Source organism: Fusarium pseudograminearum, chromosome 1, assembly GCF_000303195.2.
Source record: "Fusarium pseudograminearum CS3096 chromosome 1, whole genome shotgun sequence".
Lineage (NCBI taxonomy): Eukaryota > Fungi > Ascomycota > Sordariomycetes > Hypocreales > Nectriaceae > Fusarium > Fusarium pseudograminearum.
The window spans coordinates 9,161,274-9,188,287 of NC_031951.1; the positions used below are offsets into that span (position 1 = coordinate 9,161,274).

The following is a 27,014-nucleotide window of genomic DNA, read 5'->3' on the forward strand; positions in this document are numbered from 1 at the left end:
GGGGGGGGGGGGGGGGGTTACCTGAGTGTTGTTTTTGCCCCTCCTAGTCTAGGTATGTGGAGGTTTCTCTTTCATCACTGGTCGTGGGTCCGGTGATCGCTGTCCGGCTGAGTCGGTCAGAGTGACCGAATGATCAGATCTATTGGTATTAATTTCTCCTTATCCCAGGTGCTGCATAGAAATGCCAGATCGCTCTTCACTGACTACAGCCGTCTTCATTCTCAATCCAACTACCCAGTCTTGAGCTACCTTGAACGAAAGACAGACGTGAACAGTAACAGCTTTCATCTGCAAGGACTTTAGCGACTGTACGCCACTTGTGGAGTTTCTGGCGCTTTCAGTGAAACGTCTCCCCCACACCTTATCGGACCCTAGCCTTTCCATTAGAAAGTTCTAAAACATCCTCTTAGGGAAGCGATTCTACTTCTTTCAAAAGACTATAAACTTGAGAATCCTGTTGGATCGCCAACATCACAACCGCCGAGATGGTTCGCGAGAGTGGCATCTCGGCCACGAAGCCTATTTTCCCCAATTTCTTGCTACCCAGTATCAAACTTCCCTTCGCCCGTCGTCACTCGGCATCCTCGAGCTCAGCAGAATCTGCCGCATCGTCAGCGGTGACAACGCCAGCAAGCTCACCCCCGAACGATGGCCATTTAGCAAAGGCTGGTCGCAACCGATTATCTCGTACCTCACCGAACACGTTACGTTGCTCAACATGCTCCGCAGACATCGCCTTTGCCTCCCAGGTTATCTCGAAGGGCTTCACCGGCCGATACGGTCGGGCGTTTCTTGTCGCGCCACCCGCTCTCCCTGCCCCTCAGACTCTGAGTAATATACGGATTGGCAAGAGTGAGAACCGACAACTTGTAACAGGTTGGCATGTTGTTGCAGATATCAACTGTGGGGCATGCTCGAGTAAACTTGGTTGGAAGTACGTGGATGCCAAGGAACAAGGCCAGAAGTACAAAGTCGGCAAGTTTATACTGGAAATGGAGCGAGTCGTCACATATAGAAGCTGGGAAGACGCCATCGATGAACATGAAGAGGAGCCTCCCGCGACATCCAAGAAGAGTAGCGATAAGGAGGTTGAGTTTGATTCGGATGATGATGATGAATGTGAGGATATTTTTGCGGGGACTTGGGACCCTGAAGTTGTCGAAGGGAGGCGAAGGAGAATGGTGGCACGTCGAAGTCAAGCCGAGAGTGACGAGTAGTCATCGTTGCTGCGGTATTGTCTCGAAATGATGAACTGGACTTGAGTTATGCATTGGAATGGCGTCAAGGGATGAATATCGGATACGACACGGGATAGGGCAGATACCCAAGTGAAGGCTGGGTGCAAGAGCAACAGTGCCAGTCGATAGATTGATTTACCCCGTAGCATTTAGAAATTATTATGAATTAGATCCATGTCTCGCTCTATTACGAAAGACGACGCTGCTATCCGGGGCAACCCACATGTGCGAGCGTATTTTGTGAGATTTGATTTTGTGTTGTAATGGGATACAAACCATCCCCATGGGTTATCGTCTCTTAAGGCGGGCACGATTATGGTTTGATGAATGGAGTAGCTCACAAATTTAGATTTTCAGACGATCATGAGATCAATATATGCGCAGTCGGAAGGTCATCTGACAGAGTATAACGATTCGACATGGCTCATGTCTCTCACAACAGAGGCATTCATTCTAATACCAAGATGTCTTCGTTTATGGTCCACAATTGATCAGCTTGATGAAGCATGTCAAAAGCAGAGCAACGTTGATATCAGTATCATGGTGTAATATCTAGTTGTATTGACAGAAAGCTTAAGCCATGATGAATCGAGAGGAAGACTTGAGAGGGATGTGCAGGGTGGGGTTTGTGGTGGGGGATCAAGACAATAGAAATTGAAGTATCCGTCTGTATACATGTTTGGGATAGAGGAATGTCAATTCTTAACGGGGGACGAACTGGATACAGATGTCAGATTACTCGAAGGTGATACTCTCCCATGCCTACCTGTACGGCCCATCCCATCGGAGACACTACTGATCTATTGGAAATATGACCTCCATGATGGGGTTCAGCGAGGTTCTTGTATGAGAGGTAGGTTGCGAGCTCGCCCGTGTAAGTTGACGGCAACGCGTGGGGCAGATCCCCGGGAGTGGAGCACCCCTTGCGGCGAGATATCGTCACAGTGGACAACGAGCTACGAGGAGGGGTGAGGGGCACTGGTGGCCCATCCATGGATTTCCGAACGGGCACCTAAACTGACTGGACTACATGGCCTGCAGCTCACGCCGCCAGGCCGTCTCAGTTCAGGTCAGGTACAGCAATAGTTTTGTGCTTCCTCACCGAGTAGGTAATCCTGCATTTGATCTCGCATTTCAATCGTCTGAGGTGTGAACCCCCACGTCCCCCTCACCGCTCTATTTGTTTGATCCCAATATACTACGACACCTTTTTTTCGTCTCAGGTGAGCGAGGTCGGAGTGAATATTTCGTTTTATAATTTATTGTCTAAAAAGAGCAGGAAGCTAATAGCTAACTTACCTGCTACCCGGGTAAGAAAGGACCACTTCTTTAGTTATCACTGTCGTCACCCCAGAACCATGGGCTCCATTCCTCCACCCAAGCTTTCATCCGCCACTTTTCTATCTCGTTCATCTCCACTTCTACCTTGTTCTTGTCTCCTCCCTCTCTTACAACAGGCACCCCATAATAATCTGCCGTCATACCTACCTATCTCCTAACCTAACCTATCTGCTCGCCCTCATCCTTACACATCTTTTACTTTTGCCTATCCTTCTTCTTGTTCTCGAGACCGGTCCAATTCCACGTCCGTGTCCTATCCTGTTCCTATTCCTTCATCCAACATAACCTCAATCCCTACTATAACTAGTCGACGTAGTTGGACAGCGTCACAGATCGACGGGAGCCTCTCTCCTCATACCTACTTTAGCTGCACCTTTCTAACCCCGCTTCGCATCTTAACAACAGGCCTGATAATTCAACGCTGTTAACATGGCCGCGCCCTCTAATCACCGCTCTCGTGGCTCTGATGACCTGGGCGTCTTCGATGATGCCAAAAGCTACTATACGGAAGAGCGTCACCAGAACCGTGCTGGTCCTCGCACCCGAACTTACTCCCAGGTTGGTGTTACCAACGTCGTTATGCTATCACCTGAATTGACATCGAAAACAGAACAGTTTGATGTCCCGGTTCGAGCGAGTCAATCTCCGAGAGCCGTTCCGACGTGGCAGCCATGGTAAGTTATCATAGTATTGCGGGGCCATTTGTTCACCGTGCTAACACCTTTTTTTTCTATCAGATGAGAACTCACAACAGAATCGCCGGTTTCTGATCCAAGTTGATTCGACATTGGAAAGCCTTTCACTCCAAGAAGACCCCAATGGTAACATGCAGATCACGATCGAGGACAATGGACCCAAGGTCATTTCTCTGCGTACCGCCGCTTCAGCTGGTCACAACCGTTTCGATGTACGAGGAACTTATATGCTGTCCAACCTCCTGCAGGAGTTGACTCTGGCCAAAGAGTACGGACGAAAACAGATTGTTCTGGATGAAGGTCGTCTCAACGAAAACCCAGTCGATCGCTTGTCTCGCATGATTCGTGATCATTTCTGGGAAAACCTGACTCGACGTATTGATGCGTCGACTGTCGATATTGCGGCTAGAGATCCTAAAGACTGGACAGCCGACCCACGCCCACGCATCTACATCCCTTATCGATGCCCCAGACAATACGAGTTTTACAAGAGAGTTGCCGAAGAGAGACCTGAGATGCGACTGGACGTTCAGATGCTTCCCGAGGAAATCACCACTGATCTGGTTCGCGACATGAATGATGCGCCAGGTCTCTTGGCTGTGGATGTGCAAGAAGTCCCGGAGCCAGAGCACCCTTCAGGATGGACGCTCAAGGGTATGCCCTTTGTGGTCCCTGGTGGTCGTTTCAACGAGCTTTACGGCTGGGACAGCTACATGGCTTCCCTGGGCCTTCTCATCAATGACCGGGTCGATTTGGCCAAGTCTATGGTCATCAACTTCTGTTTTTGTATCGAACACTATGGCAAGATCTTGAATGCAACCCGATCTTACTATCTCTGCCGATCACAGCCTCCGTTCTTGACCGACATGGCTCTTCGTGTTTATGAAAAGATCAAGCACGAACCCGATGCCAAGGAGTTCCTTCGACGATCTATCCTGGCCGCCATCAAGGAGTATCACAGTGTTTGGGTTTCGGAGCCTCGATTGGACCCTACCACCGGTCTGTCGAGATATCGACCAGAAGGTCGTGGAGTGCCCCCTGAGACAGAGGCCACCCATTTTGTACACATTCTTGATCCTTACATCAAGAAGCACAACACAACGTTTGAAGATTTCGTGCGAAAGTACAACCACGGCGAAATCGACGAGCCTGAACTCGACGAGTACTTCATGCACGACCGTGCCGTGCGCGAGTCAGGTCACGATACCTCATACCGCCTCGAGGGAGTCTGTGCTAACCTAGCCACCATTGATCTCAACAGTCTCCTGTTCAAATATGAAACTGATATTGCCCGAACTATTCGCAGCGTCTTCAATGATAAGCTGACCATGCCCGAGGAATTCTGCGCTGGCACACCTTACCAGCCTGGTGAGGTCCTCTCGTCGGCTGCATGGGACCGACGAGCCAAGCGACGTAAGCTTACCGTGGACAAGCTGATGTGGGATGAGAAGGAGGGCATGTTCTTTGACTATGACACCGTGAAGCGTGAGCGATGTACATACGAGAGCTGCACAACACTCTGGGCACTCTGGGCAGGCATTGCCACCCCAAAGCAGGCGGCTGAGATGGTCCGAAAGGCTCTTCCCAAATTTGAGGCCTACGGTGGTCTGGTTTCAGGAACGGAAGAATCGCGTGGAGCCGTTGGCCTGGATCGACCTAACAGACAATGGGATTACCCATACGGCTGGCCTCCACAGCAAATGCTGGCATGGACCGGTTTGATTCGCTACAGCTTCACTGAAGAGGCAGAGCGAATTGCCTACAAGTGGCTTTTCATGGTCACCAAGGCCTTTGTTGATTTCCATGGTGTTGTGGTTGAGAAGTATGACGTGACACGGCCTGCCGATCCTCACCGAGTAGATGCAGAGTACGGTAACCAAGGCCTCGGTTTCAGAGGTGTCAACAAGGAAGGGTATGTGGCAACCTGTTTTATTTGTGGAATTTTTTTTTTGGAAAGATGAACTTACTAACATCAACTTAGATTTGCATGGGTCAACGCCAGCTATATCTATGGACTGCAAATCATCAATGCGCACATGCGCAGAGCACTTGGTGCTCTGACACCCTACGACACACTGATGAAGGCTATTGAGCAGAACGAGGAGAAAACGCTGGCTGGTCTGCTTAGTTCATAGGGTAATGTTATTGCAGACTTGGAAGCGCTTAGCAAAAGAAAGATGTTGTTGTAGCTATCGATATCCATAGGTCAAGAATGTTATGATGCACGATCAATGTACTACTTTAATGAGCCTATGCTGTTAAATGTATCTGTAGATGTTTGTGATCGAGCGAATCTTGCTGAATCAGACAGACAGGTGCCCTACATGTTCGTAGAGCCAAGCTTGATGTTGTCACGCACGGAGTCAGGGCAACAGAGGCAGAGGCATCAGAAAACGATCTGGGACCTAAAAAGACATACTTGGCGCATAAACACAATGCCTGGTTATTATAGTAGTTGAGAAAGACGAAATGAATTAGATATCTACGAAGAGACATAGCATATTGTTGTTGGCCTCGGGAAGTAGCCGAGAACGATAAAGCTGGTTGATGAGTTAAACGACAGTGCCAGAGCTGAGAGCCATGAGAGTCTCGGTAAGAGAACGACCGAGGCAAAGCTATCATTCTGTGATGTTGGAGACGTCAAGCCCGAGGAGGGGTGTGCCGAACAGGAGATTGAAATCCGTAGCTGGACCTGTCATGAGGACAAAGAATGCCGAGCTATGATGTACGACTACTGTAATGCACCATAAGTGAGTTGAGATTGTTCTATGAGGGCGGCTTCACATGCCAGAAATTTCCGCTGCTCCGGAGCTGGAGGAGGGTCCATAATTCGGCCAAGTTCCGTCGTTCCGGGGCGGGTGGGTACCGGTGGACGGGGGAAGGCCGAGATCAAATAAGAGAGGTAGGTAATTGTAGTTACTGTAGATATTACAGTTCATATCTGATTTTACGCTTCAATAGAACTATTATACTCCCAGTCATCAGATATAAATATCAGTTTGATAATGGAAAGAAGTCTCATAATGGAAATAATGGTACTGTAGCATGTAAATTGACAAGGAAAAGATTGCCTCGACTAACTACCTACCTAGGTACTGACAAGGTTTGTTAGATTGTCGGGTACAGTTTGGGGTAAGTTAGAGTGAGGAACACTTCCCCCAGATTTTTGGCGTTTGCTAGAAGAAACTGGCCTGGAAGGTCCTCTCAAAATGTGCAGTAAACCTTACGGATAGCTAAACTCTCTGCGGCATTCGGCATCTCGGTTTGGTAGCAAGAGAGCCCGGATTTCTAACACCAGTCCTTTGAGCCGAAGGTATACCATAGTACAAAAAAATGCGAATTGATTGGCTTGAAAGACGTCATAAGCGAGGTCCTGATAGTATTGTATTGTGCATACATATGATCGCAGAGCGGATACTACCTTGACAAGGTCATGCCCATCACGATCACGCTGCAAGGTTTGATTAGAGGTTCGATTGCCATCTGAGGAAAAAAACGGTGCCCAGACCCAGGTTGATGGTTAATGTTAGGTATTCTGACGACTGCCAGTAGGTGACCCATTGAGGCGCTCGGTGACTGTCCGGAGGTACGTACCTACAGACCTGTTTTCTGTTGCGGCTCGTGACAGCGGATGGAAGAGGCTGATCTTACATACATCATTTCATGGCCGAGGTGAAACGACACAAGTGAGAGCCAGGATTTGGCTTGTGCTCGGTGGAAGGCCGAGCTAGGGAGTAGAGTAGAATGCTCAGTCATGCTTTGAAGTTGAAATCGAATACATACTGCCTGGGTGTCCATCTACTAATCCATGACTGTTGGCAAGGTCGATTGATACTCGTGAGTAGATGAGATTGCTGTATGCTGTAGCAACTCGCGAGTATCCAGGTGCTGTAATAGTGCTGTAATAAAATATAGATGAGGCTCTAAAATAATGATACTGTCAGTGGAGCGAATGAACGAGGTAGGTACGGATCCGCTAACTTTCTTTCTTTCTTTCTTCTAAGCCGCCTCTTTGACTTCTTCACCTTGCCTAGCACCTAGGCCTTCCTCTCCTCCACTTACAGCCGACTTTCACTCCCCCAGCTTTGCTTCCCAAGGACAATAATTCAAGTCTGATTGGCTCGATTATTTCCCCAATCAATACGAAAACCCCGGTGTATAGAAGTCCCCTCTGAACGGCCGTCTTCGCTCTCATCCGTCACGGAGAGTCAGCGAGCAGAATCAATGGAGGACTCCCTCCCGCCCATCCTTGGGCAATGGACCGTCGGGGCACGGGAGACCAAGAGTGACTCAACGCGACTGACGATTCCCGTTCGAGATAATATATATTATCTTGTTTGCCCTTCTAGTTTTCTATTCCAAAGCTCCAATTCATCATAATTCATCTCCTCTCTCTAACCTCACCTGGTGTTGTGTTATTGATTTCCTGGGACTCTTACCACTTACACGCAGTCCAATTCATCGATACTCACCCTTAGTCTTGAACAATATACATAAATCAGTCACCATGGCGTCACAAAATATGGCAAACCCTTCTATTAACCCCGATATTGAAGATGAGCTCTTCCAAAAGGAGGTTGAGGCTGTCAAGACATGGTGGTCTGATTCAAGATGGCGACAAACCAAGCGACCTTTTACCGCTGAGCAGATCGTTTCGAAGCGCGGATACCTCCCTGTTGATTATGCCAGCAACGCCCAGGCCAAGAAGTTATGGAAGATTCTTGAGCACCGTTTCGAGGTGAGTCGCCATCGTTTTCTGTATGCGACTAGGAATCCAATATTGACTACTTTCACAGAACCGCGATGCTAGCTACACCTATGGCTGTTTGGAACCCACAATGGTGACCCAAATGGCTAAATATCTCGATACGGTCTATGTCTCTGGCTGGCAGTCATCGTCGACAGCCTCTGCTTCCGACGAGCCTGGTCCTGATCTGGCTGACTACCCTTACGTGAGTGCCGAGTCTACTTCTACTGTCATGTTCACTTATCTAACAAGCACCTAGACTACCGTCCCTAACAAGGTTGGCCATCTCTTCATGGCCCAACTTTTCCACGATCGAAAGCAGCGTCAAGAGCGTCTCAGCGTCCCTAAGGAGCAGCGCGCCAACCTCCTCAACATTGATTATCTCCGCCCCATTGTCGCCGACGCAGATACTGGCCATGGCGGTCTCACCGCTGTCATGAAGCTCACCAAGCTCTTCATTGAAAAGGGTGCGGCTGGAATTCACATCGAAGACCAAGCCCCCGGCACAAAGAAGTGCGGCCATATGGCCGGTAAAGTCCTTGTCCCCATTCAGGAACATATCAACCGCCTCGTTGCAATCCGAGCGCAGGCTGACATCATGGGTAAGTTTAAATTCCCCCAAAATTCTCCAACTTCACATGTGTGGTAGTGGTAGTGGTGTAACTCCAAGGAAGTGGACTAACATGCGAAAGGCTCTGACCTTCTCGCTATTGCCCGTACTGACGCTGAGGCCGCCACACTCCTTTCCACCAACATTGACCCCCGCGACCATGCTTTTATCCTCGGCTCCACGAACTCTACACTCAAGCCCCTCAACGATCTGATGATCGCCGCTGAAGCTACTGGCAAGTCTGGTGCTGAGCTGCAGCGTATTGAGGACGAGTGGCTTGCCAAGGCCAATCTCAGCAGTTTCGACGATGCTGTCGTTGCTGCCATTGACGCGGGTTCCTTCTCTAACAAGGCTGGCATTAAGCAAGAATATACTTCCAAGGCAAAGGGAAAGAGTAACTTTGAGGCCAGGGCTGTTGCTCGCCAACTTCTCGGCAGGGATATCTTTTTTGATTGGGATGCTCCCCGAACGCGCGAGGGTTACTTCCGCCTCAAGGGTGGATGTGACTGCGCAGTGAACCGCGCTATCGCCTATGCACCTTACTGCGACGCCATTTGGATGGAGTCCAAGCTGCCCGATTTCGCTCAAGCCGAACAGTTCGCTCAAGGTGTCCACGCTGTCTGGCCAGAGAAGAAGTAAGTTTCCGCGTAATATATAAGAAGACGTTAGACTAACCACATCCTACTAGACTCGCTTACAACCTGTCTCCATCGTTCAACTGGAAGACGGCCATGCCTCGTGATGAACAGGAGACTTACATTCGACGCCTGGCTAAGCTTGGTTACTGCTGGCAGTTTATCACTCTAGCGGGCTTGCACACAACAGCATTGATTAGTGACCAGTTCGCAAAGGCTTACAGCACCGTCGGTATGCGTGCCTATGGCGAGCTTGTCCAAGAGCCCGAGATGGACCAAAAAGTCGACGTTGTCAAGCACCAGAAGTGGAGTGGTGCTACCTACGTCGACGAGTTGCAGAAGATGGTCACAGGTGGTATCAGTTCCACGGCTGCTATGGGCGCCGGTGTGACTGAAGACCAGTTCAAATAAAGCGTTGCTGGGCGACTGGTGGGACGTTTGAGGAAATGAAGGAACGAGATGTGATACCTTGTTGCAATGGAAAATGTTTTGATGAGTGGTGTGGGAAAACAAAAAGACAAGCGGCGAAATTTTGGTCATCTTTTGAGCATTTGATATCATACAGTACTGCAAATTTTTAACTTGGTATTTCCATCATATTAGTTTCAGCCATCTGTTGCTGGGCAATCACTGAGATACAGTCTAAACTCTCTCAGACTTTGGCATAGCTTTGAATGTTGATTTTTTTTACGATTCGCACAATATAAATAATACATGCAATACAGCGAGCGTCTGACTTCATATTAACCTCTCTGGTGTAGTACCATACATTCGTTGCATCCTATAACCCCTACCTAACTGCCAGTACATTCATCAAAACTCGTAATAATAACATGATAGTCTATATTTAGAAAGCATTAAACGTAACGGAAAGCGCTTCTTACTAAAAGAAAATCGATTTCGAAGACGGAGTAGCCGATTCAAATTCCCCCTTTTTCTATAGCTCCTTAGCTCCTTGTTGACTCTACCGAGGACTTCGCTAGATAGAAGATTGTTTGGCCGACAGCTGGCTGCTGGAACTGCTGATTTGAAATGCCGCCATGCTCACTCTCTTCTCATAGCAATTATGGCTGTGCATGTATTCCTCCATTCACTCAGTATCAGGAAGTCAATAAATGGTAAACAAATCATTGCGCACACTCGATTTGCCATAGATTGTGTTCTTGTTCCACCAATAAAAGCATGTCTTAATCGGCTTCTGCAAGCTGCATAATCAACTTGGCAGCCATGTCTAGAAACGGGAAGGGGCTGGTAACGTCCTTCTCCTCAAGCAGCCGCCCATGGGCTGTCTCATATCCTGAGCATTTGAAATCGACAAGGTATACGCCATGCTCCATTTCGTAGATCTGTATGTCCAGGTGCAGCGCAACAAATGGTTCCTTGGCGTGATGGCCATCTGGTGTACTGGGCGAGCTGGGCGTACTAGGCACGCTGGGTGCATTGCCAGCCTTCTTCTTGATAGCTGGAAACTTGTTAGTGTTGGCAATAAAGGAGGAATGAGCAAAAGCATACCAGAAGTATCCCAGCGCACGTTGATATGCCAAGGGTCAGCAGGAAGATTATAACGCTTCTTAGGGTCGATACTTGATGTGGAACCGCGGTAACCGTCATGAGAATCCACAAAACTGCTGTCGCCAGAAGCTTCAGCTCGCTCTTCCGCTGTCCTCGACTCGTAATCTTCGTCAGGAATATATGTGGCCCCTAATTTGTACAACGCTTTGTGGATACAGAGGAGGGCTTCCCAGGGGGAGTTGCGTGATCGAATGCCAAATTGCCAACGCACTGGCTTGGTCTTCTTTGGAGGGTTGATAGGTGTCATGCCTTGGGGCCTAGTGTTGGCTTCGTCTATACGCAGCTGACTCCTTGAATGAGGTCGCAGGCGGCGTGCTGTCTCTTCCTTCTCTGCATCTGTCCTGTTAAGTTGAGGCTCATCGTTGATAAGGACCTTGGGCGGCGAGTTTTCGACACTACCAGCTTTCTCACGCTCCATATAGTCCTTATGATAGGCCGGTAAGCTAGAAGGCAGGATACCAACCTTGCTCACATATGGCCGAGGGGTGGTAGTGGCCTGCGAGGTTGTTGAACGGGCTGATGACATGCTGAGCATGGGACTTGACCCTTCTGGCTCTGCTAGCAGGGCTTCGGAGTTATCTATATCAGTTTCAATACACTAAGGAGTCGGCAACAAAGAAACTAGAATACTCACGGTTCACTTGCATCATTTTGTTTTCCCTCACAATCATGTAGGCATCCTTGATGGCGGACGGCTCGGCAGCCTGCAGCGCCTCCTCGACGTCGCTCTTACCATAACCCATCGTCTTGCTGATCTTCTCGGTGACTTCATTGTGTAGGCGCTCTTGAACCTTTTCTGAGGCATTCGGAGCGATATCATTCTTCTTGATTGCCTTGTTAGGATCCACGCCAGTGTTGAAGAATTCTTCAACAGGGAGTTGAAGGTAGACGGGGAGTTCGGTTGTGAACCAAGGATCTGCCCGGATATCTTCGATTGTAGCACGATGCACAGGATTGACCACCAGCATCTTCTTAATCAGGTTGGCTGCACCAGTGGGCATCCACTGGGGTATGCTGTATGTACCCTTTGCGATCTTGGCAAATAGACTGGGGATGTGTTCATCGTCAAAGGGAAGTCGACCGACCAGAAGAACATAGAGAATCACTCCACAGCTCCATACATCTACTTCAGGGCCTGCATACAGCTTGCCACCAATAACTTCAGGGGCAGCATAATTTGGACTGCCACAACTTGTCTTGAGGAAATTACCATCAGTCATAATATTGCTTAGTCCGAAATCGGCGATTTTGACATTGAGGTTCTCGTCAAGCAGCAAGTTTTCAGGCTTCAAGTCACGATGAACAATTTTGTGGCGGTGACAATATTCGACAGCACAAAGCATCTGCTGGAAAAATCGACGAGCTTCGGGCTCCTTCATTCGGCCATGCTGAACAATGTAGTCGAAAAGTTCGCCGCCCGCGTACTCGAGAACCATGATAATTTCATTGGGCGTCTTGATGACAGTGAAGCTAGAGTACTGGTATTAGCTCTCCACGATCCCAGCAATGACGTTGACACTCCATGGACCATACAGCTTAATAATGTGAGGATGGCGTAGCAGTTGGAGATATTCGATTTCGCGCTCAACACGGCCGGCCATATCGCGGCTGATGAGCTTCTTCCTGGCGATAATCTTGAGGGCCACTTGCTGGCCAGTACCGTTGTGAATAGCAAGCTTGACCTTGCCAAAAGAACCTTCACCCAGAGTTCGAAGGACCTTGTAGGCGCCGATGCGCTGTTCGGTCTTGATCCTTTCCTTGAGCGGCGCATCGGCGGGACGGGAAGCGGCTTGGGGGGCATCGTGTGAATCGTCTTGCTGCTGCGACTGCGACTGGGGCTGCGTCTGTTGCGGGCGACGAACGTGTGACGAGGATAGGGATATGGTGAGCTCCTCGTCCTCAAAGCCTCGGGGGGCCATAGTGATAGGTAAAATGCCTTGACCAAAGGCCAAGGCAAGATGGGCGGGTCGGGTCGAAAAGAAAGCGGACGGCGGGGTTTTCAGCGTTGAAGGGCTCTGGTCTCGGTACCTGTATGGATAATCAAATACTGGAAGCGAGTATCGGAGGTTCGTCGCAGAATGAACTGCGACCGCAACTTCTTGAAAGGTGCAAAAGAATCAGACGTACGACGTGATGATGAGAAGAAAATAAATGAATATGAGACGATGATTCAAGAGAAGTGGTGGGTAGGTTAGTAGTTTCAGTAGTGGACGTTAGCAGGTGGTAGCCCAGTGTGTTTTGGTATACAGCGACGGAACTCAGTTGGCGCATATCTAACTGAGTGTGGATAACTGGACTGAACTGTATGGAGGGGTTAGGTCGGCGGGCAGCTCGGGTCAGGTCCATTCATTAGATCCATCTGGATCCCAAGCTCGTCAACCCACCTGAGCTCTATATTAGTAGGTGCAGGTTATGTTTATTATCAACCATGGCTACGTACTACTAAGTACTAATCTTGGATTATCATTAATAACTGTATGTACTATGTATGCATGTATGACTTGCAGTTTCTCTTATTATGAAACAAGAAATTGGTAGTTCCTAGTAACCAAGCTCCGGGAGTGTTTGTCAAGTCAACCAACTCTTGTCTCTAGTACTTATTATTTAAGCTATTTATCACCCAGGAAATTTTCCTCAATGTCTCGCTGGTAACCAATAACCAACTGTGCGAATCAGCTCACTTAGTACATACTGAGAGCAAAGCTACTACCTACCTAGGTAATGTATGTACACAGTGTTATACCCATGGATATCAACAATTTCACGAGCTCTGCCGGCGTTGAATCCTCAACGACTCCGCCATGAGGCATCTCTCTCCTGATATCGGAAAAGTCACCCGACACTCTTCCTTACACGGCAGATTAACTTGGTTTGTGGTTCCAGACCCAGGCCAACTTGCCATGCATTCTTGTTACAGTAAAATTTACAGTCATAATACAATATGTAGGGTTTCGGTCCCATTCTTACACACTCAACGCAGCACTAGTAGTTGCTGGGATGATTGATCTCTTCAGCGTCCCCCAAGACACGCACTAGCCATGCTGCTACCAATCACTCTCGCTTGGCTGCTTCCTGCTTCAGCCTTTCAACTAGTTTTCCTTGTAGGAATGGGCTGAGTCCCAAACTACGAGTAGTTAGCAATAGAGCATCATTCAAACCTATCACCTGAACTCACATTCCCTCGTTGGTGAGGATACGATATGTCCCGCTTGGCTGTACCTTGCCAATAATGGTCCCCGCATCGTCAACTTCAACACTGCCCAAGATGTCCTCAGGCCATGCTATCCGTCCAAAGTCTGGGGGGTTCCTTCGATCGCTGAGATGCACATATCCTCCTCGTCCACCACCACCCGCCCCTCCCTGTGCGCTTGCGCCGCCTGCGCCGTCGCCTCCCGCAGCACCTCTAGCTCCTTGCTTGCGAGATCCGCTTCTATCAGGTCGTTTTTGAGGGAAAAAGACCCCTCCCGACCCCAGGTTGAAACCTCCAGGGCTAGCAAATGCCCGAGCCTGATTGATAAGGTCTTCGTCTTGGTGGCCGTACTCGGATACGACCTCATCGAGAATCTTGACAAACTCACGGTTCTCACTGAAGGACTGGGGTGTTGGGGGGAGCTGGGTAGTTGTTCCAATTACCAGGCGCTCGTTGGGCGGTTCTTTATCAAGGTAGCTTAGATAGTTTGTAAAGGGTGCCTTGGGACTTTTCACGACTTTCTTGAACATAGGTAGTCAGCAACTCCGGTCTGTAGACGGCAGAATGCCATTAATTTGTATAAACTAACAATACTTGGGTTGCTCGAAAGACTAGAAATTGCCCGGGAAGACACGGCCCTCTGACGAGCAACGAAGCGATATGTTGCGCCTAGCATTTCACAATCGATTGAAAACTTGAGTTGAATGTGATATAGTTCAGATTATACACCATAAACCTTCACCTGTGCTGAAGGTGGATGAGGTCACCAACTGGTGAACACGAGATATGCATTTATGAAGGTGTATGTAACAATGCGTTTTCAATTAAACGCGTCGACGCGGTTAGGTCAAGCCTGCCAACCAATGTTAAGTTACAAGTTTGGTTCTCTCACACACATATCATGGATAAAACGCCAGCGCCCATATTCCGAAAGCAGCGAGGTCCTGCACCTCCGTCCTCGGCGATACCCTCTTCTTCTCCCGCCTTTGGCACTCCTGTTCACCCTCTCAAGCCATTCGCCGTCAACGCCCCCAAAGCCGCGATATTACCTATAATTCTGCCTCCGCCGACGCTGCGACCCCTCGCTTTCCGCACATTCACAAAAAAACACTCCCTCACACTCACATCTTCGGCTCTGCAGGAACTCGCTGCCTTCATTGGCAGGCACTGCGGTTCAGGATGGCGCGAAGAGGGTTTGGCCGAGAGGGTGCTCGAGGAAGTCGCACGAAGCTGGAAGAATCGCAATGGAGGTGTCATTGTTGAAGGGTCGAGTAAAGAGATGCAGGAAATTCTCAAGACTCTCGAGGGCAACATGAGCGGTGGCAGGATCACGGGGCCAGCAAGAGGGCTGCCACGAGGAGACAGTATGCTCGACCTAAACGACAACGATGCTTTGAACACACGCTTGGGACTCCGACCAGCAGAAGTGAGGAGAGAAGATAGCAACTCCAGCTTTGGAATATCAGGATTGGGTGTCGATGAGGAGCAAGAGGAGACGGAGACGAACGATCCTCGGGCCTGGCTCAAGATCGTGAATGCTTACGAGCAACCTAGATTCATATATAACGTGGCCAAGAAGCATTTCGAAAAGTATGTCATTTTCGAAACTATTGATTCAGTACCCAGCTAACATCGCTCAGGGATCCTTCGCCCCCCTCATTGCTACCTCCAGCATCGCACAAAACGACAGTCTTCCGCAACCGCTACCATGTTATCCACCAACGTCTTCTCCGCAACGAATCCTTTCAGTCGTCTGCTGTCTCTTCTTCTCGCAAACACAAGCTCGACCATTCTCTATCCAACAAGCAATTGCTCAAACTCACACCAATAGCCAATATGCTAGGTCGTCATGGCAGTAGTCACATGTTGTTAGGACTTCTGGTTATCCTTCCCACCGGCGATCTCGCCATCAGCGATTTGACTGGTACCATTGCCCTTGATCTCTCTCAGGCTGTGGCTATACCTGAGGACTCGGCATGGTTTTGTCCCGGCATGATCGTGCTCGTAGATGGTGTCTACGAAGAGGAAGATGAATCCGTGGGCAAGGGTCTCAGTGGCAGCAGTGGTGTTGGAGGTACTCTAGGTGGTCGCTTCCAAGGCTTCTTCATCGGCCAACCTCCATGTGAACGACGCAAAGCCACTCTTGGTATCAGCGGCCCCGATGGCGGCCAGGAGCAAATCATAGGAGGTGGCTTTGGCTGGATTGACTTCTTAGGCGTCGGCAGTGAGCGCGCCTTGGGTACCAAGATGCGCAGACTAGAGAGCCGCCTCCTCCGATCTAGAGCAGAAGACGATGCGCCATCTCGTGGGCGTGTAGTTATCATCGGCGAGCTGAACCTCGACCAGCCCCGAACTCTTCAAGCCTTGCGCAAAATTCTTTCGACATATGCCTCCGAACCCGAAGGATCAGTACCCTTGACATTTGTGCTGATGGGTAACTTCACTCAGTATGCCGTGCTCGCACGCGGAGGTAGTGGTGGAGGTATCGAATACAAGGAATACTTTGATTCCTTGGCTTCAACTCTTAGCGACTTCCCAACACTACTTCAGTCGTCTACGTTTGTCTTTGTCCCTGGCGACAACGATGGCTGGGTCTCTTCCTTCACGGCGGGTGCTTCCGTACCGTTGCCTCGAAAGCAAGTACCAGACATGTTCACATCTCGAATTCGTCGTGTTTTTGCGACAGCCAATGGCGAAGCGGGAGGAAAGACAAATGGCACGGCGGTATGGACCTCGAACCCAAGCCGAATAAGTCTTTTCGGGCCCAACCACGAGCTTGTTCTTTTCAGGGATGATGTATCTGCTCGTCTGCGCCGAGCCTCAGTCCGTCTCAAGCCGAAAGCCAATGATGCTACTGCAGACGAGACGCAAAGCTCGAATCCCAATCCTCCTGATGACGTCCAGCCTATGGATATTGACGCTGCTCATCATGGTGATCCAACTGCCACTGCGGCTGCATCACCTGCCAGTCCCCTTGTTCCTCACGACATACACGCCGCCCAGAAGTTGGTGAAAACTGTCCTCGATCAAGGTTACCTCGCCCCTTTTCGTCAGGTCATCCGCCCTGTTCACTGGGACTATGCATCATCTTTACATATATACCCGTTACCCACTGCTATGGTGCTGCTTGACACAACCGCACCACCATTTTGTATTACCTATGAAGGCTGCCACGTTATGAACCCTGGCAGTGTCCTTGTACCAGGTCGCAAGGGTGTTGCTCGGTGGGCAGAGTATGAGGTTGGCCGTGAAGGTAAACTAAGAGAATGTACTATCTAGAAAGCAACCACACCTGCCACGATTCGTGGATTAATAATGATACATAATATAGATAATTCATACCATGAATGAGATTCAGTATCGCAGCACACCGATACCAATATTGGAATTCAACCCTATAACCAAGAACACCATTCGTATATTTTATGTAACTAATAATGAAACATGAACGTATAATGCGCCAGTCCGTTACATCGGTGGCGTTTCAAAATCAAATATCATGGCTGGGTATGCATAACGACCGACAACCTCCTATCAAGCAGCCACTCTCTGTTCACTGCAACAACAACGCTTCATCGTGCAAGACTCCATACAGGCTCTCTATCTCAGCCCTCACCTTGTTCAACTCTGCCGCCACCTGCAATGTCACAAGTGTGTATGCATATAGCAGCGCGTAGTCGCTCTCCTGGATAGCAAGAGGGGTCTCATCGCCTAAAAGATCTGCGCTCATGTGCTCTTTTCGAAATTGGTAGATTTTGCCCAAAAGCCTGTCCTTGTTGTTCTCGACAGTAGGGATTGCATCTGTCAGGGGGTATTCTAGCATGAGACACGATGCAACTACCTGGAATACATGGCAAATGCGCTGGCAGAGGAGAGCTCTTTCTGCACTTGTGTACTCTAGTAATGCTCGCTCGCCTTCTGTTAACTCGTTTCGTTTCGAGGCAATAAGACGCATAGCATAAAACCCGTTGAGCATATTTTTAGTAGAACGCAGAATGCGCCCATATGCTGCGTCTGGGAAAGGGCCTCGAAGCTCGAACTCAGATTTCGCCGCAGTTCGAAGGCTCGCGAGCTTGAAAGCTGCCGCAGAGTTAGCCTATACATACATACACAAATAGTGATTACATAACTTACCATATCGCTGGAGCGCAGCTTGTTCGCCCTCTCGCATATAGTCGAGGGTGTTGTGCGTACTGTCCTTCTGAAGCGATACTGTGAGGGGCCCGCGCTTCCAAATAAGCCCCATCTGAAGATACAACACAGAAAGTCCCTCTCGGAATTTCTTTCTGCCAGAAATCGGCCATAGTAGCCGGCAAACAACAATGCCCCATATGATACCCAAGGTCACAGCGATGACTCGATGCCACACGATGTCAAAGATCAGAGGGTTAGCACCTCCCTCGTCATCATCATCGTCGTCGACATCCTGTGAGAGACTGTAGGCATATAGTGTGCTGACGTTGTATGCTAGAAGGGCAATTCTACCCAGGGGTGCCTTTTTGATGACCAAAATCACGTAGAAATTGAACAAAGCCACAAGGCCACCCAAACACACAAGAACAATGGCGTTGCCCTGACTGACTGTCCAACAAATTACAGCAAAGGTTGCACCAATGATGGTGCCCTTGAATCTGGCTGTCCCAGTAGTGTTGGCTGATCCTGTTGTCATCGCGGCAACAATCATGAAGGAAAGAAGTCCCCATTCACCTCTCCATTTCTGGTAAATAGGCCTTGTCCCCGGTATGAACGCTAGCATCGCCCAAAGAAGAGCACCAATACCAACTTTGATGCCAAAGAGTATGTCTTCCCGGACGACGAACCGGGAGATTTGGAGCATCTTCTGTGCGAATCTCCTCTTGAGTTTACTGGCCTGAGGCGCGGCATCCCAATTAAAGGTGTCTCGTCGTGCTACCATCGTATCTGGGATGCCCTTGGGTATTTGTGATTTTCGAAGCCTAGGCACAGGCGGTTTTTGTATCAAGGACTCGTGTTCCGGATCCCCCATCATGTTCTTATCGGGTGATTTTGTCCAGTTGAAGCGCCTCCAGAACTTGAGCCAGCTCCAAGACCTCGATGCAGTCTCTGTAGTGTATTTGACATCTTCCAGCACGTCCAAATATGCATCAGTTTCTTCTGCAACAGCCTGCAAGCTGAAAGAAAAGTGCCCACAGGCGGCGGCAACTTCCTCGATATCAGCTTGAATCTTTTCAGAACGAGTTCGCCCGAATTCGATGGTGCGATAGAGCTCTTCCAAAGATCCTGATCTGGCATTATTATAGAGATTGAGGGCGTCGCGGAGGCTTTCTCTCAGTTGTTCATTAACAGTAACATCTTTGTTTGGGTCCTTTCCAAAAGCAGGCTCACGTAAAATCTCGGAGAGAGTATGAGCCAGCGATTTAATTGATGGGCCAAGCATGTCAATGAAGAGGGCGAATATGTCCGATGGCTCTTGGAAAGCAGGAGCTACCATCAGCGCAGAATCTGACTTGTTTCTTGTGGCCTGTCGCTCTTCTTCGCTTTCACCCGACTCGTCAATGTCAGACAGCCTTTGACCCCCACCATCTAGGTAGGCACTGATAGCCCTTGCAAGAGGTGGTGTAAGTACAGTGCTCCTGGGTGAAGGGAAAGAATCTTCGAAGCTAGGGACCTCCCTGAGTAGAGTGAATTGGGTCTCCAGAGCACTACGCAATCCTCCTAGGGCCTGTGAGAGGCCTTCAACCGATCTTGACAGACGCTTGTCGAGAGGGTAAAATGATTCTCGACCAAGAAAGTAGTACTCAAACTTAGCTTCGCGGAGGGTTGAGTGCATCGTTGCGTATGCAGCGTTGTACCGGGCAGAGACACGGCTGTATTCATTTGTCCACAACTCGTCTTCGGTGCCACTGAGGAAGCCTTTTGTGATAGACGATAGCTTATCACCCAGAGAGCTATTGGCAGTCATTATGGACCTTCGAAGGACCTGTCTCGCTGAAACTCTCCATAGCAGTAAATTAACAGCAAAAGTGCAAGTGATGCCAACGAGAAGCAGTTTCAAAACCTGAACAATCTTGTCATCGTCAAAATAACCTCCTTGGACGCTTTCCTCTTTCGTGATTACGGAAATGATTGCAATGGAAGCCAGGGTGGAGCCAACGTTGACGAGAGGACTGTTAAGCCTCTGCTTGACCCAGCCCACGAAGCCCAGGCCTCCGCCAATGCAAACAATGAGAATGAGAGCATGGGCAGCACCAGTTAGCCCGAACTGAGATCGCATGGCAATAGCGATCCCCATTGAAAGGACGGATATCGTCTCAGCATAGAACACAGCAACAAACGCTATCACGGACGCCTCAAGCATGGAACCGACGGTTCGTGCTGGGTGAAAATAGACAGTAATAGTTGCTGATACATGCTTTCCGTCTCTATTGCCAAGAAAGGCTGTCAAGGGTGGGAAAAAGGTGCCCAGACTACCAAGCACATAGGCAAGGACGCACTTGAGGACTCCATGTCCCTCGTCGGTGTGCAGCCATAGCCATACTAAGACGAAAGCGGTTTTGATGTTTTGTGTAATGATTTGTAGGCGGTCAGTAATCGACTCGGCTTCGTCGAGAGAGTGGAATTTCGGGTTATTGTCGTTGTTATTGTTCAAGGCTGAATTGGTCGAAGTGCGCAGGGAGAACTCTTGTCTCGATCGTTCGCCAGTGCTGGGGATAATAAAGGTTCCGTTTCTCAGTTTCTGCCCAATGCATCAGATCTTTGACTTCGGGCATCACCATGGGTTTTGTACGCGTGGGATGCATACCGTCCGCTGAGAAGGGCGTTTCTTAGGTGGCCACGCCGAATTGGAAGAGCTGGTGGCGGTGCTCATGGTTGCTTTGCCGGATAGTACTGTGCTCGTCTTGAGAGTCGTGCTGTGAGAATCCGGCGCGCTTCATTCTCATGGGTCTTAGAGTTTCATAACGAGAGACGATGGCTGCAGGTCTTTGGTATGGTTTTATGGAAGTCTTTTGAGGGATTGATAGTTGGGAAGAAGGCGGGCTGACAGTTGTCACACAGTCAGTAGAGAGAGATTGGATGGGATGGGATGTTAATGAAGGATGGATGGATTGGGCAAGCAAATCAACGGAAACAATTTACTACAAGGATCAGGATGACGCTGAGCATGCACCCCAGCTAGAGTGGGTCTTTATGCCAGCTCTAGCATCTATAGAGTCTACGATTGGCTAGAGAGCTCTTTACAAGGTTTGAGGCAAGTTCTAAGCTCCGGGCAGTACCTTAACGGTTGCGCCCGCACCTACTACTACGAACCTAGCCTTAATACTACAGCACAGAGTGCAATATGTCATAATGTGCCTTGGCATCAAGGATTACCTCAAAACGAGGCGGTCATTCTAGAGATAGTAGCTTACCGCAGGTTTATAGTATACGGGTCTATTTCAAATGTATTCCAGTCTTCTCGTAGATGTACGATTCAAGTTCTTTTTTATCAAAGTCATTGGTACCAATTTGGGGCTAATTTACTCCAGATATTCTTATCCAGTCGCCCTAGCCCGTGGCTAGTCACAAGATCAACAGGAACAGAAACTTAGAGACAGAAGTAAGTCATAAGTATCATAAGACTATCCATGCATCTAGGTAGGTAGGTACTAGCTAGGAAAATAAAATATCTTAGGGCATATCCTCTCCGTCTTCATCGTGTGATCCGAAACTCGACATGCTCCCATTCACCATACAGTCTGTCCAGATCATCGATTCAGTGAAACAGGCAAGATCCGCATCCGCTCCTTACTCCAAACACATTCGGTTCGACGAGGCTCGACCTCTCCTCTGTCTCATCGTAGAACACGTCAAAGGAATATCCCTGCTTCTGCTTCAATAGAAGCCGGTTCAACTGATTCACCAGATCTAGGTCTTCCATGATATCGTGATGAATATTCTATATGCCGCTCCATATTTTGGACACCACCTTGCAATTGTTCTCCAGGTTTTGAGTCGCGAAAAGCCAAGGTCGATGCCAGCAATATTGACTAACTGCCGCAATGGCCCCCCGTCAGTGGTGCACAGTACACTCGGTATTCTCTTTTGCTCCCCATACGATCAATAAAGGGAATAAGGAAAAGGTCGGTAGCAGGCTTTCCTCCTTCAAGACTTTTCGTTATTTCGCTGCGTGCTCGTTGTGGCGTAGTCAATCGAAGAATGATATTGTTTGGTGAGTGAAGCGACAATCTTCCTAGTGCAGTTTGACGGCCATCCTTGGGCGAGCATCTGTCCAAACGCATGAACAACCCCTGCGGTGGAAATGGAGAGCTGAGAAGTGTGGCAGTATCTCATCCTCGGTGTCTTCCTGGTATGCTCGATTTGGTACACCTGTGATAATGGAACTACCGAAGGCTGCGACTAGGAACTTGGCTTGTGTTGATGTTAGCTTGATGACCTGTACTTCTCTTTGCTCAAGATTGCGTGTTTTTTAGATTAACGATAGCCATCTCTCGTATAATAAGGAGCCTCTGAGGGACGTAGTATTGAATCTGGTAGGGCGCACATTCTGGCAGTCTTTTTCAACTTCATCGTAGTCGATCTGAACGAGATCCATGTTGTCTCTCTTGTTTTTCTCCAAATCGTGTATGCGAAGATTTTTTTTGATTTTTTTTAATTCTTCAAGATTTGGCATTGTTAAAGTATTAAAGGGAAAGCTTCACACCAACTCGATTAGACTTACATGGCTGTCACTAGCGCTCGATCTCCCGATGCCAAGCCCACATTTAACATCTCCAACATCCATAGTTGGACAAAGGGAAACTATATCGTCTCAAAGATAAAAGCTTGACTTATCCGGAGAAAGAACTCTTTCCACATCCAATCTCTATACAATGGATCTTCCCCACCTCAATCAAAAGGCGGCGCCAATCCGATTCCCGGACTGTTGTCTCGCTCTATCAACAAAACTACTTCAGATCTTATCCGATATTTTTTCGAAAACTACAAGCTTAGAAGACAAGCCAACCGTACTCTCCATCGGAAGTGGCTCTGGTTTGCTCGAAGCGTTTTTGCAGGATCAACAAAATAGCTCTGACCACGGCTATCCTTCTTTCAACGTGGAGGGTGTGGAAGTTCAGCAGCAGAGTGGGAAAGATGCTGTCAACAAATATCTTCCAGAACAAGCCATTTATACCGTTCGTGGTAGCTGGGACGTTGTATCGAGGTTACAGGACCCGGACGTGACATCTCTGATGTTTGTCTATCCGCGCCAACCAGCCTTGATTCTTGAATACATGAAAGCCATCGCGCGAAGAGGACTGAACGTGCAGGTCATTGTTTGGCTGGGGCCTATGGCTGACTGGGAAGTGTTTGGGTCTTGCTTTGATGTAGGACATGAAATTGGGCGGTTGGCAGTCACCGAGAAAAGGCAAGGAGCGGACGCTGGACTGGATGACTACGAGATGATGGCCGTGATAAAGAAAATAAGATAATGGTCTGTCTCATCAAATACCTCAGGCTAGAGCTAGATTATGAGATGCATGAATCATAAAGAACGGTGCTGATACAAGTCAATCATGGAACCTGGTTGTTTATACTAAGTATGTAGGGTAATACGATGCAAGACTTACGTTAGATCATGGCTGGTTGAATACTACACCCGATTCTACTGGTCTCCACTCCTCAAGTGAGAGCGTCATCTCTGAACCAAAGCACTCATTATCCTTCCTTACCAACTGTTTCCCATTTCATAATTGAAGAAATCGAATAAAAGGCTTCCTGACTAACAATCACTTTTTTTTTTTTGGATCTACAGAAAGAAAAGTTCGAAATTAGGCTGTGTACTCATTGCTTCACTGCATCTTCCTGAATCCCCTCCCCCAGCTCACCCCTATGCTACGCCGTGTCGTTTCCATCATGACATCGTCATCCCCGAAACGTTTCATACCACTGAAGAAGAGGAATCATAATCTCCCAGCCGGAACTCCCAGCCTTCGAGGCGTGGTCTTTGATATGGATGGCACACTCTGGTAGGATCTGCGCTCCTCAACTTACCCTGCACAAGAATGGAAGATCGTATCTTACTCCGAATCATTCAATCTGATGCCAAGGCTGCCTCACAAGGACAAAGGAGATTTGTCCTTTTATGATAAAAATAATTTCCTTATGGACGCTGAACTCATTGCTAATTCTCTTTCAGTGAGCCTCAAACATACATGTTCAAGGAAATGAGAGATATATTGGGAATCAACAAAACAACAGACATCCTGGAATACATCGAAACTCTTCCAAAATCCGAGCAGTCAGGTGCCCTCGAATCTATCCGCAACATTGAACGAAAAGCCATGAGGACACAAACTCCTCAGCCAGGCCTCATGACACTTATGGCCTACCTCGACAACAACGCAATTCCCAAAGCAATCTGCACTCGCAACTTTGACGTTCCTGTCCAAAATCTCATGGAGAAGTTTTTGGAGGGCTCCCGTTTCCATCCAATTGTCACACGAGATTTCCACCCTCCCAAACCCGATCCTGCTGGCATTTTGCATATTGCCAAGGACTGGGGCTTGACGGATGAGGCTGGCGAGGGAGATGCCAGTGGACTTATCATGGTGGGCGACTCTATCGACGATATGACAGCGGGTAGAAAGGCTGGCGCGGCTACCGTTCTGCTCGTAAATGACGTGAACCGGCCGTTGGCGGAGCATGCGCACACCGACCTGGTCATCAGTACGCTGGATGAGCTTGTTGCCGTTCTCGACGACGGTTTCGTGGGTAGAGAAGTCGGCCCAGAGTGAGGCGCCATGATGATGGCTACCCACAAGCTTTTGCAGGGTTGGCGTATTTAGTAACCTCTTGGTCAGTTAGGCCAGTAAAGCAACTCTCATAATAATTACTCAAACACGGTTTCATTTTATTTGGGTTTCCTATATGAGTCCAGTTTCTGTTTCTGTACATGACCACCCCCCAAAGCTAGACATTAGACAAACCCTCTAGAATCGAGATCAACAAAGCTAGTCTTCTCAACAGATGAAATAGACAATGCCCTAGGCTTAAGGCGGAATATGTAGCGACTCAAGTATAGTGATCTGACCAGAGACCACGACAAAGGTTTCAAAACAGTGCGCCAAGGTATGCTAAATGACTTTCAGGGTTGGGCTACTGTTCCAATATGCTCAGAAAGGTAACTGCGGGGCGGTGAAGCTTCTATGAACGACTCCAATACAGGCTGTTCACTGTATGCCGTAGCTCGGGTTGGGGGGCAGCCCAAAAGTAGCCTGTCTCCTATTCTCTCTTCGCAACTCATCAGGAGTTTCTTTCCGGGGTGGAGGTGGCGGCAAAGGGCCGCCTGGGGGTGCCGGCCGAACGGGCAAACTAAAAGTTGCAGCATTTGCACTCACTGGGCCGACGTTATCGGGGTAACCCGAAACCTTGGGGATGGAATTTGTGGTAATAACCCTAGATCCCAGCCCAGGATGTGCGGAAGCCGGCGTTCGGGAAGATGCATGTCCGTTTCGAGGCGGTGATCGGTTCTGGTTTGAGCCGTATTGGTCGCGAGGGGAGGTGATACCAGCACCGCCAATGGGAATCTCGCCTGAAGTGGGAGTGTGTGAACGCTCTTCGGGTTGGGCTTGTGCCTGAGCTTGAGCCTGCTGCGATTGGGTAGGAGAATCGCTTGATCGAAGGAGGTCCTGCGTTGAAGGAGAGAGCTGGGGGGCTAGATGCGATTTCCTGTTGTCACGTTCCATCATGCCAACAGCCCATTCTCTAAGATCGACCGGTGTACGCTTGGCAGCCTGCACAAAGTGATCGCGGTCCTGAACAAGTTAGCATATAGCACAGAGCATGTGGCGAAAAGTATTTCTCACAAAGAGCTCTTGAGGAGTAGGTCGACGTTCGGGCTCCTTGTAAAGACACTTCTGGATCATGTCGTCGAGGATACTAGGGAAAGCATCGCTCTTAGGAAGCTTTGGAGCTGGTTCGTGAACGATCTGTTGCAACAAGTCTAGGATACCCGCGGGGGCAAAATCGCCATCCGATACCTGCTCGCTAGCTGCAAAAGGAAACTTGCCAATGGCAAGCTCCATGATACTGAGACCAAAACTCCAGACGTCTGACTTAACCGTGTACTTTTCACCCTGGATTCTTTCAGGGGCCATGTAGGTGGAAGTTCCGACGAAGGTGTCGGCAATGGAATTGACAAGCTCGCCTGAGACACCGAAGTCACAAAGTTTAATTCCGCCTCTTGAGTTTACCAGGATGTTAGAAGGCTTGATATCACGATGCATGATGTGATGCTTTGTGTAGAGATAGGTCAAGCCGCCCAAAGTGGCTTCGGCAATCTTGCCCAAGACATCAACTCGGACAGGCCCAAAGACCCTGGAGACTCGATCGAGAGCACTAGGATATGATTAGCCACCGTCATGAATCCGCCCCTGTCTAGCTGTACTCACCCAACATCCATATACTCCATACACATGATCACATCGTTGTTGGGGGTTAGGAAGGCGCCGTAGAATGTCACGATATAGTCTGAATGGCACCCGTGCATGATTTGAAGCTCTCGGACGATTCGCTTCCGTATCTCTCGCTTAGCTTCAACATGAATTACCTAGGCGACTCGTTAGTAAAAGGTTTGTACCCGAAATAAAGAATCATACCTTGCGAGCCATGACAGTCCCGGTAGTAATATGCTTGACCTTGCTGACAGTTCCACCATTTCCGGATCCTAATTCCTTGAGGATTTCAAGATCCTCAGGTCGCAGATCTAGCTTGTATTCAATACCAATTTCCAGCTGCTCATCCCTGCCAGCGTCCTGGCTTCCACTGTATTCATGATTGCTGGTCTCAGCGGTTGGTGGGGGTCGAGGAGCAGCTGCTTTGAGAGCAAGACCTTTGACGTTCTTGCGCTTCATAGAGCGCGGAGCGAAAGGATCAGACATTTTTTTATGAGGGTTGAAGAGAATAAGCAACAGTGCTTTTTGAATGACAGACGGTACTGTTGGGTCGAGGCGTGAGGGGGGGGGGGG

At 48.9% G+C, this 27,014-nt stretch overlaps 9 protein-coding genes across 9 annotated transcripts; 5 read left to right on the forward strand and 4 right to left on the reverse strand.

Moving 5' to 3' along the window:
• Positions 1 to 485: 485 nt before the first annotated feature.
• Positions 486 to 1,217, forward strand: FPSE_01424 (uncharacterized protein; the record flags this gene model as incomplete). Its single annotated transcript, XM_009254544.1, has 1 exon — positions 486 to 1,217. The coding sequence occupies one exon, from the start codon at positions 486 to 488 to the stop codon at positions 1,215 to 1,217; it is 732 nt and encodes a 243-aa protein (XP_009252819.1).
• Positions 1,218 to 3,008: 1,791 nt separating this feature from the next.
• FPSE_01423 (uncharacterized protein) lies at positions 3,009 to 5,409 on the forward strand (the record flags this gene model as incomplete). Its single annotated transcript, XM_009254543.1, has 4 exons — positions 3,009 to 3,137; positions 3,190 to 3,253; positions 3,317 to 5,186; positions 5,256 to 5,409. 4 exons carry the CDS (start codon positions 3,009 to 3,011, stop codon positions 5,407 to 5,409), a joined length of 2,217 nt encoding a protein of 738 aa, XP_009252818.1.
• Positions 5,410 to 7,781: 2,372 nt separating this feature from the next.
• FPSE_01422 (uncharacterized protein) lies at positions 7,782 to 9,677 on the forward strand (the record flags this gene model as incomplete). Its single annotated transcript, XM_009254542.1, has 5 exons — positions 7,782 to 8,012; positions 8,071 to 8,226; positions 8,281 to 8,623; positions 8,714 to 9,266; positions 9,320 to 9,677. The coding sequence occupies 5 exons, from the start codon at positions 7,782 to 7,784 to the stop codon at positions 9,675 to 9,677; spliced, it is 1,641 nt and encodes a 546-aa protein (XP_009252817.1).
• Positions 9,678 to 10,453: 776 nt separating this feature from the next.
• Positions 10,454 to 12,757, reverse strand: FPSE_01421 (uncharacterized protein; the record flags this gene model as incomplete). Its single annotated transcript, XM_009254541.1, has 4 exons — positions 10,454 to 10,728; positions 10,779 to 11,417; positions 11,473 to 12,308; positions 12,372 to 12,757. The coding sequence occupies 4 exons, from the start codon at positions 12,755 to 12,757 to the stop codon at positions 10,454 to 10,456; spliced, it is 2,136 nt and encodes a 711-aa protein (XP_009252816.1).
• A 1,132-nt stretch (positions 12,758 to 13,889) lies between these two features.
• FPSE_01420 (uncharacterized protein) lies at positions 13,890 to 14,558 on the reverse strand (the record flags this gene model as incomplete). The annotated part of the gene is made up of 2 exons (XM_009254540.1): positions 13,890 to 13,962; positions 14,014 to 14,558. 2 exons carry the CDS (start codon positions 14,556 to 14,558, stop codon positions 13,890 to 13,892), a joined length of 618 nt encoding a protein of 205 aa, XP_009252815.1.
• Positions 14,559 to 14,929: 371 nt separating this feature from the next.
• On the forward strand, positions 14,930 to 17,307 carry FPSE_01419 (uncharacterized protein; the record flags this gene model as incomplete). Its single annotated transcript, XM_009254539.1, has 2 exons — positions 14,930 to 15,618; positions 15,669 to 17,307. The coding sequence occupies 2 exons, from the start codon at positions 14,930 to 14,932 to the stop codon at positions 17,305 to 17,307; spliced, it is 2,328 nt and encodes a 775-aa protein (XP_009252814.1).
• A 274-nt stretch (positions 17,308 to 17,581) lies between these two features.
• Positions 17,582 to 20,875, reverse strand: FPSE_01418 (uncharacterized protein; the record flags this gene model as incomplete). The annotated part of the gene is made up of 3 exons (XM_009254538.1): positions 17,582 to 18,108; positions 18,163 to 20,743; positions 20,810 to 20,875. 3 exons carry the CDS (start codon positions 20,873 to 20,875, stop codon positions 17,582 to 17,584), a joined length of 3,174 nt encoding a protein of 1,057 aa, XP_009252813.1.
• A 2,002-nt stretch (positions 20,876 to 22,877) lies between these two features.
• On the forward strand, positions 22,878 to 24,782 carry FPSE_01417 (uncharacterized protein; the record flags this gene model as incomplete). Its single annotated transcript, XM_009254537.1, has 2 exons — positions 22,878 to 23,239; positions 24,185 to 24,782. The coding sequence occupies 2 exons, from the start codon at positions 22,878 to 22,880 to the stop codon at positions 24,780 to 24,782; spliced, it is 960 nt and encodes a 319-aa protein (XP_009252812.1).
• Positions 24,783 to 25,217: 435 nt separating this feature from the next.
• FST7 lies at positions 25,218 to 26,927 on the reverse strand (the record flags this gene model as incomplete). Its single annotated transcript, XM_009254536.1, has 4 exons — positions 25,218 to 25,802; positions 25,854 to 26,385; positions 26,439 to 26,596; positions 26,646 to 26,927. The coding sequence occupies 4 exons, from the start codon at positions 26,925 to 26,927 to the stop codon at positions 25,218 to 25,220; spliced, it is 1,557 nt and encodes a 518-aa protein (XP_009252811.1).
• Between the last annotated feature and the right edge of the window lie 87 nt (positions 26,928 to 27,014).